General features: G+C 42.4%; 1 protein-coding gene across 6 annotated transcripts in view; it reads right to left on the bottom strand.

The window, feature by feature from the left end:
* The window catches only part of LOC145349000 (LIM and senescent cell antigen-like-containing domain protein 1), a 142,146-nt gene that overhangs the window by 4,141 nt on the left and 121,934 nt on the right, over positions 1-16,071 (bottom strand). For all 6 annotated transcript variants that reach the window (XM_080197189.1, XM_080197190.1, XM_080197188.1 and 3 more), the window contains exons 6-9: positions 15,889-16,039; positions 2,543-2,635; positions 607-655; positions 125-200 (exon numbers count right to left, since the gene is read on the bottom strand). In XM_080197189.1, the coding sequence (XP_080053315.1) occupies positions 125-200; positions 607-655; positions 2,543-2,635; positions 15,889-16,039 (369 nt within the window). The remainder of the gene's footprint in view (positions 1-124; positions 201-606; positions 656-2,542; positions 2,636-15,888; positions 16,040-16,071) is intronic.

The raw sequence follows: 16,071 nt of genomic DNA, 5'->3' as shown, positions 1-16,071 counted from the left end.
AATTCTGACAGTTTTAGTTTGGGAGATGAAAATAACCAGAGCTTAGTCACAGAAAGAAACTAAACACAATAAAAGTTTGTGATTTTAAAGTAGACTGTGGATTGCCAGGATTAAAACTACTTACTTGAGTGTCAGCTTGGTGTTGCAAGTGGAACAGGCAAAGCAGTTAACACACCAGGCCTTGTTCAAAGCAGATACAACTGTATAGTAAAAATATGTTGAAATATACAGTTAATCACAGCAGTAATATCTTCCTTATGTGGATTTATCCACTTGGTTCACTGCAGATTAATTAGATTCAGATTTAAAATTAATGTTTCAACATTTAACAACAGTTTGCAAAATTCTAAGGTATGAATAAGGAATGACTCAATTCTTAATTCTCCTAAACTTTTAAAGAAGGTTGATATAGAAAAGTGTTTCAAACTATTTTGTTTGCTACATTTTAGAATCAGGAAATTTCTATTACTGGATGGTGTTGTGTCACTGAAACAGTCTTCAGATAGAAAATAGAAAAATTCCTGGTGCTTCTTCATCATATATAAATATTTATTATATATACATTCTGTCACAACACTCCAATCATAGAAGTATTTTAACACTTACCATCTCCCTCAATCACACGATTACAGTGGTAGCAAACATCACCAAACAGCTGAAAAATAAATAATTGTAAGATTATGTACAAAGTGTGTATATGTTATATACCTGTACATGCCAAAATTATAAATTCAAGATAAAAAATCTTTCCTTCAGAAATCTTTTCAAGACATTTACAAAAAGGTTCAAAACTATTGTTAAAGAATCAATTTGGCTCAATTGGTAGCATTCTCACTGCCAAGTCAAACTTGATTCATTATCATGGGTGCTGTTCGGTAGGAATGTTAAACAGAGGCAAATTCTGTTCATTTATGCAGGCAATATTTGAAGAGTTTTCCCAATATTGTAGCTCATATTCATTTCTCAATCAACATTGCCAAATGCAACCGGTCAAATATGCTGCTTCTGGGACATTGTTATTTGCAAGTTCCTTGCTAAGTATACCGACAGTGACTGTATTTCAAGATAATTTTGCTGCACAAAAAGGCTCCAAAAAGTAGAAGTCCTTTATCTATTCTGAATAGATGCTGGATTGCAACATAATATTTAGAACCAGCTGGTACAGATGTTCTGTATAACTATTTTGAAATATGCAACAGTAAAACAATATTTCAATTCAAGACAAAACAAGGATATGCAACATACAAAAGCTTGGCAATTTCAAATATATTAGCCTATTTATACAAAAAGGTTAGATTCAACATGGGATGGGCATGGGATCCAAGGGCCTTTGGCCTTGTGGATCCAGAACTGGCTTGCCTGCAGAAGGCAGAGAGTGGTTGTGGATGGGTCTTTTTCTGAATGGAGATCAGTCACCAGTGGAGTGCCCCAGGGATCTGTTCTAGGACCCTTGCTGTTTGTCATTTTCATAAATGACCTGGATGAGGAAGTGGAGGGATGGGTAAGTAAGTTTGCTGATGACACGAAGGTCGGTGGTGTTGTGGATGGTCTGGAAGGATGTCAAAAGTTGCAGCAGGACATAAATAGGATGCAGGACTGGGCGGAGAAGTGGCAGATGGACTTCAACGCGGATAAATGCGTAGTTGTCCATTTTGGCAGAACCAACGGGATGAACGAGTACACTATCAAGGGCAGGAGTCTTAGTAGTGTTGAAGAGCAGAAGGATCTTGGGGTCCGGGTCCACAGGACTCTTAAATCGGCCTCGCAGGTGGAAGAGGTGGTCAAGAAGGCGTATGGTGTACTGGCCTTCATTAATCGAGGGATTGAGTTTAGGAATCGGAAGGTAATGCTGCAACTTTATAGGACCCTTGTCAGGCTTCATTTAGAGTACTGTGCGCAGTTCTGGTCGCCTCACTATAGGAAAGACGTAGAAGCTATTGAAAGGGTACAGAGGAGATTTACAAGGATGTTGCCTGGACTGGGAGGCATGCCTTATGAAGTTAGGGTGAGGGAGCTGGGTCTCTTTTCCCTGGAGAGACGAAGGTTGAGAGGCGACCTGATAGAGGTTTATAAAATGTTGAGAGGAATGGATAGGGTGGATTCTCAGAGGCTATTTCCCCGGGTTGAAATGGTCGCTACGAGAGGACACAGATTTAAGGTGCAGGGAGGAAAGTACAGAAGTGATGTTAGGGGTAAGTTTTTCACTCAGAGGGTGGTGAGTGAGTGGAATCGGCTGCTGTCAGTGGTGGTGGAGGCGAACTCGCTGGGGTCTTTTAAAAGACTTCTGGATGAGTATATGGGGTTTTATGGGGTTGGGGGTTATAGATAGGTGTTGATGTGATCAGCGGAACTCGTGGGCCGAAGGGCCTGTTGGTGCTGTAGTGTTCTATGTTCAACATTATGAACATTTTTGCAAACAGCAGTCTTGCTACTGGAATTAAAAATGTCAAACTAATAGTAAATGCAAAAATCAAATAATGTTTCCATGAAAACAAAAAAAATTGTTATTAAATTACGTGTTATTGATTATCACAGCATTTACCTGATTATAGTGAGTTTCACAGTAAGCCAATCCCTTCCTTTCATAGTGACGATGACCCAGAAAAGGTTTCTCACACTTGGCACACACAAAATGCTGCAATTAAAATTTTAACAGCTTCAGTTCAATAATTGATATTTTCACAAATAAATCACTAGCTGCAGCCACTGTGGCTGTTCAGTCAAGTGCACGGTCAGGAAAAAGAACTAAAGAGGGAATGATTGTTCAGGGCAAAGCATAACCAAAGGTAAACGTCATATTTTCTTTGTAGGTATACGTCATACTTTCTGTATCCAATAAGTCTTGTTCAAGTAACAATTTTACAAACCCACATGAAAACTGTTGCACAGGGACATATACATAAAGAAAAACAATGGGCAAAATGAAAATCCCAATTAATTTGAGTCAGAAGATGCATATTATCAGAAGAGGATACGGTTCTGATGACTTCTGATTTCAATCATCCGATCTATTCTGAGCAACATAAGGAAACACACTAAAATTTAAATAGGCACTTGAAACTCACTTAATTTTGCCTTTTCATTTAGTTTCTTTTGGGTCATATGCAGATCTCTACAATCATCTGTTTTGAGGACCGGGTGGAAGAAAAAGGAAGATATAAGAGGCAAAAATGCTGCCTGTCGTCCATTCCACTCTACCTAACTGTTAGTTTGTTTACTTTGAACTTTAGACATGGGTCAGTTTTAAGGATTCTTGTCTAAGTTTTGGATACAATTTAAATCAGTACAAAGTGTTCAATCATGATAACAAATTGAGATATGTGCAGTTATGAAAACAAAAGCTCAGTGCTGAAGCAGATTTCTTAAAAGTCAAAATAGCATATTTAAAACGATTACTTTTAATGTTTAGTCTGGCAACACCAAATATCCTAATCTGGGTTGCTACTTCAAAGCCTAAGCTAAAGGATGCTCAGGGACACACAGCTTTGAATGCCATTTTAATATATTACAAAACATACTCATGCAACTGTGATAAGAGGAATCCTTTTATAAATTTAATATATATTGCCAGTTATATCCCTCATTATTTTACCATTCAATAATGAAGTAAAATATGATTGAAGCTGGGTTCGATTCCCGGCTCGGGTCACTATCTGTGTGGAGTTTGCACGTTCTCCTCGTGTCTATGTGGGTTTCCTCCCACAGTCCAAAGATGTGCGGGTTAGGTTGATTGGCCATGCTAAGAAATTGCCCTTAGTGTCTAGGGATGAGTAGGTTAGAGGGATTAGTGAGTATAATATGTAGGGATGTTGAGGTGGAGCCTGGGTGGGATTGTGTTTGGTGCAGACTCAATGGGCCGAAGGGCCTCTTTCTGCACTGTAGGTTTCTATGATTCAATACAACATACCGGGACCATCAACATGTGCTGCCATGGAGTGCAAGGCATATACATTGCCCACAGCCTAGGTCACACTACATTGGAAAAAAGCATAATGGATACCAGGCATGTCTTGAAGGACAATGTTTTTTAAAAAATCCTTCATGTAGACATCAACAAGTTGCATTTCCATATTTACTAGTGGTTGGTTCATAATGGTGGTAGAGCTACAACAAAAGATAATCTGCTCATTGTATCCCAAAAGTGTGGGAAGAACAGAGGAAAATAAATCTGAGTAGAGAAAGACAGCGAGAGCAGCAGGGTCACAAGGAGTAGCGAGGAAAGGTGAGGGCTCAGTCCGAGTGGAGAGTATCAGTGAAAACAGCAAGGCTATAAAGAGTGGGGAGGGAAGGTGAAAGATCAGTCCAAGACACAGGAATCACCAACAGCAGTTGGTCTGGACGGTTTCCAGTCAAAACTCTGATTTGAGAAAATAAATTCAGGCATGACATCGCAGGTATATAGATAGATGATTAGCTGGTGAGTATTTGTGATCTAACCTAGGGAATACCAGGTGAGAGTCATCTAATTTTATAAAATAGGGTTTATTACTACTTGTAAGTCGCAAAAACTATTAGTAGGGATCATAAGTATTAGTAACATGTATTGGTACGGTTTATTCATTTATCGTAAAGTTTATCGTGAAGTGAAGTGAATTTATGAATAATGCTAAACTTTATTAATAGTAGTAAATTTTACTAGCATCGGTAAAGCTTTATTAATAATGGTAAGGTTTATTACCACTAAGAAGATTTAATTGTAGTTACAAGTTTATCTGCTAATAAATAGAGAAATGGCAGGGATGCTCCAATCTCAAATGCATTCATCCTGTGCTCTAGAAGGACTCCCATATTCTGGATAACCATTATTGCAAGAAGTTACAAGTCATAAGTTACAGAAGCTTGAGATCCAGGTTGTGGATCATGAGCAGCAGCTGGTGTTACTGCGAGGCATCCATGAGGTTGAGAGTTACATGGATAACATGCAAGAAATGTGAGACATATAGGATTCTTGGGGGGCTTGACAGAATAGATGCTGAGAGGTTGCTTCCCCTCGAGAGAGTAGGGACTTTCATGGATTCACAAATTTACACAAGGTAAATTTGAAGTACTAAATGAATATTCTGCATCCGTGTTTATGAAGAAAGACAACGCTACCCAAGCCATTGTAAAAGACAAGATAATTCAGAGCCTAGGTGGGTGAAACAGTGAAAAGGAAATTGTGTTAGATGGGATATCTGTACTTAAAATTGATACGGCACTGAGACCAGATGAAATAGAGAATAATGAGTGGTAATTACAGAAGCACTGACCAAAGTTTTTCAGTCTTCCTTTGACTCAGTGGTGGTGCCAGAGGATTGTGTAAATATTATACCTTTGATCATGAAAGGAGCAAGAATGAGCCCAACAATAACAGGTTAACTTCAATGGTGGGTAATCTTCCAGAATTCGGGACAAAATTAATAGTCACACAGACAAACGTGGGTAAACAAAGGAAAACCAACATGGAAGGGAGATCATATTTGACAAGCTTGGAGGACCCTACACTATTCTCCCCTGAATCTGGCTACATTAGGGGTACCATTCACATACACACGGGGCAGGGTAGGTGTAGGAAAATGCTTTGTTGAAATGGCAGCGTGGGCTTGTTGGGCCGAAGGGCCTGTTTCCCCTGCTGGGTTGTTCTTTGTTCTTTTCTGGGATGGTAAGGGAGGGCTGATGAGGGCAGTGCTGTTGATGTGGTGTACATGGACTTTCAAAAGGCACTTGATATTGTTCCACCTAACAGACATGAGCAAATTTAGAGTCCATGGAATAATAGGGGCAGTGGCAACATAGATATAGAATTGGCTGAGTGACAGGAAAGAATAGCATTTAATAGATATTTTTCCTGTTGGAGGAAGGCTTGTTGTGACTCTAGCGTCAGTGTCAGGGCCCTTGTTTTTCTTGACAAATATTAATGACCTAAACCTCGATGTACCATGCACAATTTAATGTTTACAGATATTACAAAACTCAGAAATATTGTAAACTGTGAGGATTAAACTGTTGGACGCGGTGGGCTCGAGGAGGAGTTCTTGGAATGCTGCTGGGATAGTTTCCTTGAACAGTGTGTGTTGGAGCCAACGAGGGAGCGAGCTATCTTGGATCTGGTGTTATGTAACGAGGCGGGTAGAATTAGGGACCTTGCGGTGAAGGATCCTCTTGGGGAGAGCGATCATTGTATGGAGGAGTTTCTGGTGCAGATGGAGGAGGAGAAAGTGGGTTCCCGGACACACGTCCTTTGTTTGAACAGAGGGGAGTACGGTAGGATGAGAGAAGAATTGGTGAATGTGGACTGGGGGAGTGAGTTGGAAGGTAGGTCTGCTGAGGAGCAGTGGAGGATCTTTAAGGAGATCTTTCTTGGTGCTCAGCAGAAATTTATTCCGATGGTTAAAAAGGACAGTAGGAGGAGAGGTAATAAGCCGTGGATAACGAAGGAGGTGAAGGAAAGTGTTAAATTAAAAGCAGAGGCATTTAGAGTAGCTAAGAATAGTGGGCGAGAAGAGGATTGGGAGAGGTTTAAATGTCAACAAAGATTGACAAAGAAGTTGATAAAGAAGGGTAGGAGAAAGTATGAAGCTGGGCTAGCGCTTAATATGAAAAAGGATAGCAAGAGTTTTTATAAATATATAAAAAGGAAGAGGCTGGCTAGGGTGAATGTTGGACCCTTAGAGGATGAGAGGGGGGACTTAGTGGTAGGGGATGGGGAAATGGCTGAGGCCTTGAATAACTTTTTTGTTTCGGTCTTCACGGAGGAGGACGTGAATAATTTGCCGGGTGTTAGCGATGGAAAGATGGTAGGACTGGAGGGTCTCAATGACATTATTGTTACTAGAGAGGCGGTGCTCGACAGACAGGAGGGACTGATTGTGGACAAGTCCCCAGGGCCGGATGGAATGCATCCAAGGGTTCTGAAAGAAATGGCGGAGGTGATAGTTGATGCCTTGGTGGTTATTTTCCAAATGTCGCTGGATTCCGGGGAAGTGCCGAAAGACGGCTAATGTTACGCCGTTGTTTAAGAATGGTGCCAGGCAAAAGGCAGGGAATTATAGGCCTCTTAGTTTAACGTCTGTTGTAGGTAAAATGTTAGAATCCGTCATCAAGGAGGAAATAGCGAGGCATCTTGAGGGGAATTGCTTGATAGAGCAGACGCAGCACGGTTTCGTTAAGGGGAAGTCGTGTCTGACGAATTTATTGGAGTTCTATGAGGATGTGTCTAGGGCAGTGGATAGAGGAGAGCTGGTGGATGTGGTCTTTCTTGATTTTCAGAAGGCGTTTGACAAGGTACCTCACAAGAGGTTATTGCAGAAGGTAAGGGGGCATGGAGTTGGGGGTAGGGTGTTAGCATGGATAGAGGATTGGCTGTCTAATAGGAGGCAGAGAGTGGGGGTCAATGGGTGCTATTCGGATTGGCGGTTGGTGACTAGTGGAGTGCCCCAGGGGTCGGTGCTGGGGCCTCAGCTATTTATCATTTATATAGATGATCTGGAGGAGGGAACCGAGTGTATGGTGTCAAAATTTGCTGATGACATCAAGATTGGTGGAACGGCAAATTGCGCAGAGGGTGTGGAGAGTCTGCAGAAGGATCTAGATAGGCTGGCCGAATGGGCCAGGAAATGGCAAATGGAATTTAGTGTTGGCAAGTGCGAGGTGGTCCACTTTGGTAGGAATAATGGTAGGAAGGATTATTACTTACGGGGCGAAAAACTGCAGCAGGCGACGGTGCAGAGGGACCTCGGGGTCCTTGTGCATGAGTCGCAAAAACCCAGCCTGCAGGTGCAGCAGGTGGTCAGGAAGGCGAATGGGATGCTGGCCTTCATAGCGAGGGGGATTGAATATAAAAGTAGGGAGGTTTTGCTGCAGCTGTATAGGGCATTGGTGAGGCCGCAGCTGGAGTACTATGTGCAGCTTTGGTCACCGCACTTACGCAAGGATATTTTGGCCTTGGAGGGAGTGCAGAGGAGGTTTACTAGGCTGATGCCGGAGTTGAGGGGGTTGAGCTATGAGGAGAGGCTGAATAAATTAGGCTTGTACTCGTTAGAGTTTAGAAGAATGAGGGGAGATCTCATTGAGACATACAAGATGATGAATGGGATGGATAGGATAGAGGTGGAGAGACTCTTCCCACTCAGAAAGGACAGTAGGACTAGGGGGCACAGCCTCAAGACAGGGGGGGGGGGGGGGGGGGGCGCAGTTTAGAACGGAGTTGAGGAGGAACTTCTTCACTCAAAGGGTGGTGAATCTCTGGAATTCTCTGCCCGTTGAAGTGGTGGAGGCTGCCTCGCTAAATATTTTTAAGACGCGGGTTGATGGGTTTTTGATAAGAGAGGGGATTAAGGGTTATGGGGAGAGGGTGGGAAAGTGGAACTGAGCCACGACAGATCAGCCATGATCTTATTGAATGGCGGGGCAGGGTCGAAGGGCTAGATGGCCTACTCCTGCTCCTATTTCTTATGGTCTTATTGTATAGAACTTCAAAGAGACATAGTAAAGGTAATGGAATGGGCTGACAGGTGGCAGGTTAAGTCCAAAGCAGAGAAATTTGAAGCGATTAATTTTGGTAGGAAGAATATTTGGGAGGGGGGGGAAAACAATAGAAAATAAAGTATACAACTCTGAAGAAGCAACCTGGGTGTTTATGTGCAAAAATGATTGAAGGTGACAGGAAAGGTTGAGAGAAGTAAAGTCTGGACTTTGAGTATAACAAAGAGAATATATTAAATTTGTAAGCATCACTAGTTCAGCCTCAGCTACGGTATATAGTGCCTCCTTTTGGGTGCCACACTTTTGGAAGGATTCAAGGTATCGGAAAGGGGGTAGGAAAGATTCATAAGAATGGTTCCAGAGATGAGGAACTTCAGTTGTTAAAATATATTGGAGAAGTTAGGATTGTGTTCCTATTTGATAGAGGTATTCAAAATCATGCACAATGTGGGCAAAGTATGTAGGGAGAAAACGTTCCCACTTGTAAAAGGATTGAGAACAAAAAAGCACAGATATAAAGTAACTAGTAAAAGAAACAAATGTAATAGGGTGATGCAGCAAATGGTTAGGATTTGAAATGCACCGTAGTGGAGGCAGGTTCATTTGAAGCATTCAAAAGAGAATTAGACTGCTTTCTGAAAGGAAGAATGTGCAAGGTTATGAGTAGAAGGCAGAAGAATAGTATTAGGTGAGTAGCTCATTCAGACAGCCAATGCAGACACAATGAGCCAAATTACTTCCTTCTGCATCATAACAATGGAACAATTTGTGATTCAAAAGTAAAAGCAACGTAAAAATATGTATTTAGATCCAAAGATTTCCTCCTCTACAACTTCTGTACTTGGCTCAAATATTTACAAATTGATCAGGAAGAAATTCTGAGGTCCCTGCATCCTCCACTTTTCTAATTTCTGACAAGCAAAATATCAGATGATAAGTATTCTAGCTTTTTTTGTGGGACCTCAATTGGTATGAATGTTTGATGCATAAATTACATATGACAACATGATCAAAGTGTTTTAAACAAAAACAGCAGTAGGAGAATTTGAAAAAAATTGAGTGGAAAAGCACAATCAAATATTGTACTTCCAAAAAAAAATCAGCTTTTCAGACAATACTTCTATACAAATGAGAACTGTATTAAATCAATGAATTACAGGCATGAAGAAACTGAAATAGAATCCCGAGGAATCCCGATACTCTACACATGTAGAGTATCCCACCCTCCCCCCTCCTCTAACTTAAAAAAAGAGACTCGGACTGAGAGCAGATAAGTTTTTTCTCTTTGTTCCTTGGTAAGGGACGTAACAGGGATGTCAGTGCAGGCAGTACGATGTTCCTCCTGTGGGATGTTTGAGGTGAGGGACACCAGTAGTGTCCCAGCTGAGTACACGTGCAGGAAGTGCATCCAATTCCAGCTCCTTGAGGACCATGTTAGGGACCTGGAGCTGGAACTGGAGGAACTAATGATCATTCAGGAAGCAGAGGCAGTTATCAATAAAAGCTACAGGGAGATAGTTACTCCTAAAAGTGATACGTGGGTGATTGCTAGAAGGGGTAAGAAGCAGTCAGAGCAGCGATCCCCATGGCTGTTCCGCTGCAAAACAAGTACTCTGTTTTGGATGCTGTTAGGGAGAATGACTCAACAGGGGTGAGCCATGGGGTACAGGTCTCGGGAGTAGAGCCTGTCCTTGATGCTCAGGTGGGAAGGGGGAAGAAGAGTACAGGATTAGTGATTGGGGACTCCATAGTTATGGGGACAGATAGGAGATTCTTGGGAACGAGCGAGACTTGCGGTTGGTATGTTGCCTCCCAGGTGCCAGGGTCCGTAATGTCTTCGATCGAGTGTTCGAGATCCTTAAGGGGGAGGGGAACCAGCCCCAAGTCGTGGTTCACGTAGGTACCCATGACATAGGTAGGAAAAGGGATGGGGATGGAAGACAGAAATTCAGGGAGTTAGGTTGGAAGTTTAGGGCTAAAACAAACAGAGTTGTTATCTCTGGTTTGTTACCCGTGCCACAGGATAGCGAGGAGAAGAATAGAGAGAGAGAACATTTGAACTCATGGCTAAAGGCATGGTGCAGGAGGGAGGGTTTCAGATACCTGGACAATTGAGGCTCATTCTGGGGTAGGTGGGACCTCTACAAAAGGGATGGTTTGCACTTGAACCACAGCGGTACCAATATTTTAGGGGAAAATTTGCCAATGCTCTTCCGGGGGGGGGGGGGGTTTAAATTGATTCAGAAGGGGGATGGGAGCCTGAATTGTAGCTCCAGTGTACCGGAGGTTGAGAATAGGGAGGTCATGGATAAGGTTTCAAGGTCGCAGCAGTGTATTGGCAGGTGACAGGGTGGTTTGAAGTGTGTATACTTTAATGCTAGGAGCATACGCAATAAGGTGGATGAACTTGCAGCCTGGATTGGTACCTGGAACTTCGATGTTGTGGCCATTTCAGAGACATGGATAGAGCAGGGACAGGAATGGTTGTTGCAGGTTCCGGGGTTCAGATGTTTCAGTCAGAGCAGAGAAGGTGGTAGAAGAGGGGGAGGCGTGGCATTGTTAGTCAAGGACAGTATTACGGTGGCAGAAAGGACGTTTGATGTGGACTCGTCTATTGAGGTAATATGGGCTGAGATTAGAAACAGGAAAGGAGAGGTCACCCTGCTGGGAGTTTTTTTTTAAAATAGGCCTCCAAAAAGTTCCAGAGATGTAGAGGAACGGATTGCAAAGATGATCCTGGATAGGAGCGAAAGTAACAGGGTAGTTGTTATGGGGGACTTTAACTTTACAAATATTGATTGGAAAAGCTATAGCTCAAGTACATTAGAGGGGTCAGTTTTTGTCCAATGCGTGCAGGAAGGTTTCCTGACAGTATGTAGATAGGCCAACAAGAGATGAGGCCACGTTGGATTTGGTACTGGGTAATGAACCAGACTAGGTGTTAGACTTGGAGGTAGGTGAGCACTTTGGTGATAGTGACCACAATTTGGTTACGTTTACCTTAGTGACAGAAAGGGATAGGTATATACCGAAGGGCAGAAGTTACAGCTGGGGTAAAGGTAATTATGAGGCTATTAGGCGAGATTTAGGATACACAGGTTGGAGTAGGAAACTGCAGGGGCTGGGAACAACTGAAATGTGGAGCTTGTTCAAGGAGCAGCTACTGCGAGTCCTTGATAAATCCGTACCTGTCAGGCAGGGAGGAAGTGGTCGAGCGAGGGAACCGTGGTGTACTAAGGAAGTTGAATCTCTGGTGAACAGGAAGAAGGAGACTTGCGTAAAGATGAGACGTGAAGGCTCAGTTAGGGCACTGAAGAGTTACAAATTAGCCAGGAAGGAGCTAAAGAGAGAGTTATGAAGAGCTAGAAGAGGACATGAGAAGACTTTGGCAGGTAGGATCAAGGAGAACCCTAAAGCTTTCTATAGTTATGTCAGGAATAAAAGATTGATTAGGGCAAGATTAGGGGCAGTCAGGGACAGTAGCAGGAAGTTGTGCATGGAGCCTGAAGATAGGAAAGGCACTAAATGAATATTTTTTGTCCGTATTCACGCAGGAAAAAGTCAATATAGTCGAGGAGAATACTGAGAGACAGGCTTTTAGACTAGACGGGATTGAGGTACCTAAGGAGGTACTGTTAGCAATTCTTGAAAGTGTGAAAATAGATAAGTCCCCCGGGCCGGATGGGATTTATCCTAGGATTCTCTGGGAGGCTAGGGAGGAGATTGTAGAGCCTTTGGCTTTGATCTTTATGTCATCATTGGTACAGTGCCGGAAGACTGGAGGATAGCAAATGTTGTCCCCTTGTTCAAGTAGACACCATCCTGGGAATTATAGACCGGTAAGCCTTACTTCTATTGTGGGCAAAATTTTGGAAAGGATTACAAGAGGTAGGATTTATAATCATCTAGAGGGAAATAATTTGATTAGGGATAGTCAACATGGTTTTCTGAAGGGTAGGTTGTGCCTCACAAACCTTATCGAGTTCTTTGAGAAGGTGACCAAGGAGGTGGATAAGGGTAAAGCACTTAATGTGGTGTATATGGATTTTAGCAAAGCGTTTGATAAGGTTCCCCATGGTAAGCTACTGCAGAAAATACGGATGCATGGGATTGAGTGTGATTTAGCAGTTTGGATCAGGAATTGGCTAGCTGATAGAAGAAAGAGGGTGGTGGTTGATGGGAAATATTCAACCTGGAGTTCAGTTACAAGTGGGTGTACCACAGGGATCTGTTTTGGGGCCACTGCTGTTTTTATAAATGACCTAGATGAGGGTGTAGAAAGATGGGTTAGTAAATTTGCGGAGATACTAAAGTCGGAGGAGTTGTAGACAGTGAGGATGGATGTTACTGTTTGCAGAGGGACATAGATAAGCTGCAGAGCTGGGCCGAGAGGTGGTAGATGGAGTTTAATACGGAAAAGTGTGGGGTGATTCACTTTGGTAAGAGTAACAGGATTACAGAACATAGGGCTAATGGTAGTGTGGACGAGCAGAGAGATCTCGGTGTACATGTGCATAGCTCCCTGAGAGTTGACACCCGGGTTGATAAGGTTGTTAAGAAGGTGTGCAGTGTGTTAGCTTTTATTGGTAGAGGGATTGAATTTCAGAGCTGAGAGATCATGTTACAACTGTACAAAACTCTGGTGTGGCCGCACTTGGAATATTGCGTACAGTTCTGGTCGCCGCATTATAAGAAAGATGTGGAAGCATTGGAAAGGGTGCAGAGGAGGTTTACCAGGATGTTGCCTGGTATGGTGGGAAGGTCTTATGAGGAAAGGCTGAGGGACCTGACGTTGTTTTTGTTAGAGAGAAGGTGGTTAAGAGGTGACCTAATTGAGGCATACAAGATGACCAGAGGATTAGAGATAGGGTGGATAGTGAGAGCCTCTTTCCTCAGATGGTGGTGGCTAACATGGGGGGGAAATAGCTTTAAACTGAGGGGTGATCGTTATCGGACAGACGTCAGAGGTAGGTTCTTTACTCAGAGGGTAGTAAGGGCATGGAATGCCCTGCCTGCAGCAGTTGTGGACTCGCCAACTTTAAGGGCATTCAAACGGTCATTGGACAAACATATGGATAATATTGGAAAGTTTAGGTTCGAGGGTTATTAGATTGGTTCCACTGGTCGGCGCAACATCGAGGGCCGAAGGGCCTGTACTGCACTGTAATGTTCTATGTAGAAAGGGATAATAAAGGTTCTGCAAAAATTGAATTTACTATTCTCAAAATACGTTACTGTCAAGAAATAAGGGGAATGGCTTAAAATAGACTTTTACCCAGACCAAACAACAGCATGCAATTAATACCACTTTTCAAATCAGGCTAACACTGTTATGACTTCAGAAAGTAAGGAAATCACTGGGCATGTCAACTGCCATCCAAGCAGCACCTTATTAAGATAATTGGAAAGGAAGGAAAACTGCCTGTGAAAACAAAGATATTTTAAGCCTTTTTGAAACAGTCAGGAGCTGCTGCAAAGCTAGATTATAATGCAGTATGTTGTAAGGCCAGGAGGTTACAAAAAATAAAAAGTGAACAATGGATTCTGTTCAACCACAGGAGACTGCAATTACGTAGAAAACAATCCAAAATAACTTCTCTGTTGGCTAAATGGAGTCATCAATCATTCAAAAGAGTTCCACTGCGGCAGTGCTAATGACGACTAAGTCTGGTACTACCAGTCAAACCTCAAGGATTCAAGGGAGTATTACACTGAAAAATTACCACCAAGATGCCAGGTTGCAAAAGCCTAACCAGAAAGGAAATTTGCCACTGCAAACTGGTCTAGCTTACTTTGACTCCAAATACACTTAGAACAACTTGGGGCAAGAACTTTGTCCACATCATCCACAACTCAAGAATAATTAAATACCAGTCTGGGACCTGGATGTCCAGAATACCAAACTGCATGGCACAATGCAAACTGCTGAAAATAGGTCAAATTTCAGATATACAGCTGATGAGGAAGTTTAAACTTTAAGCTTCTTGGTGTTCTCACTCAGAGGCCAGGAATGGGAACACACTCATGTATCTAATACTCAGCAGCATCCACAACTGCACTGCAGAGGGGCAAATCAGTGGATGGAGTAGTTTATGTTCATGCTGTTGTCAGGAATATGATGGAAATATACTTGTCCATTTTATGATTCATTGTACTGCTGGCCATTCTACTCGTGAAGAGGATCTATTAACTGTTATGCTCAAGCATACATCTGTCAGTTGTCAAACAGCCAGTTAGCCACTATCTTCCTCTGGTAATGGGGTAATGAAAGATACAGCATGACAAAGTCTCTTTAGGCTTAAAAGGGCATTTCTGGGTAGAGTCTCGAAGTCCAGGTTGTGGCGGATGAGTATTGGTAACATTCGATGAGCCAGTTTGCCTCATGGAACATGGCACAGATTCTTCCCACTCAACTCCAACAGACTCTTCCTGTAAAACCCCAATGGTCGTTGATGGGCAGCATAGCAGGTTTATCCAACCTTTTGGCTCAGGGCACCACATCTACATACTTCTGTTACTCAAAGGGTTGATGAGCAGATTTCAGAAGACAAGTGTTGGCACAAAAATAAATTGAATTTCAAAAAAAATTGAGGTTTTAAGGAAACTGCTTCACAAAAGTATAGCAGTCGTAGCAATAAATTGTTGAGTTTAAAAAAAAGTAATAAAAATGACCAGAGTGGGACAGTCAGTGCTTGTGGGTGGCTGCATGTTTATGGGTTGGTGTGTGGTGGTGGAAAATCCAAGATTGGATATAAGGCAGAATCACACTCACTCTCACACTCCCGTTCCCCTTCCTGTGCTCCTGTTCTCATCCCACACTCCTGCTTGTCTTCCAGTAGATTTTTCAATAACTTGGTGAATCTTAAATATGGTGGCAGCTTTCCACAGTTGATGAACACCCAGCCGTCAGACACAAAACAAATGTATAGGTTACATAGTAAGATTTACATTAGAACCTCCTTGTGCTCAAGGGGTACTTTTCACCATTCTGTACCTAATTTTTGCATAAATCAAGGGTGATGTAAAAGAAAACTCACTGGTAAAACTGACTTTTCAATTTCTCACGATCATACCATCTCTGCCCAACACTTGCTAATAGTTTGTGTTAGGGGCTTGTATTTATTGGTTATGGAGTGATGCAGGCCAAAGTCAGCTCATTCATCAGCTGCACTGAGGTGACCTTAATCCCCTTCCGTGGGTTAGATTTAATCCATTTGCCAGAGTTGGAAACGACTGTACTGCATCATATTGAAACCAAAAACACCTCACTTTCTAGAATTCTGGGAAAAAGTGCAACAATATTCAGTAGCAAATTTATTTTACAAATATGAATAAAATTCTTGCATTTGCACTGATCATTATCTTCTTTGTTCTCCAAAGTACAAAGTTAAAACAATGAATTTGACTAGAGATTAATTAGTTTACCTCCACATGCCATTGTTTGCCCATTGCATTAACTACACGTCCTTCAATTGGTCGTCGGCAGGCACCACAAATAGGAACTCCCATTTTATCGTGGCAAGGCAAGCAGTACAATTCTCCTTTCAGCTCGCGAGCTTCAGCAGTCAACTCTTTTCTGGTTGGAATGAAATATCAGAAACATACTCA

Source organism: Carcharhinus amblyrhynchos, chromosome 10 (genome assembly GCF_965287045.1).
Source record: "Carcharhinus amblyrhynchos chromosome 10, sCarAmb.v2.hapA, whole genome shotgun sequence".
Lineage (NCBI taxonomy): Eukaryota > Metazoa > Chordata > Chondrichthyes > Carcharhiniformes > Carcharhinidae > Carcharhinus > Carcharhinus amblyrhynchos.
Note: the sequence above shows the minus strand (reverse complement) of the source record. Positions and strands in the feature narration are given on the sequence as shown.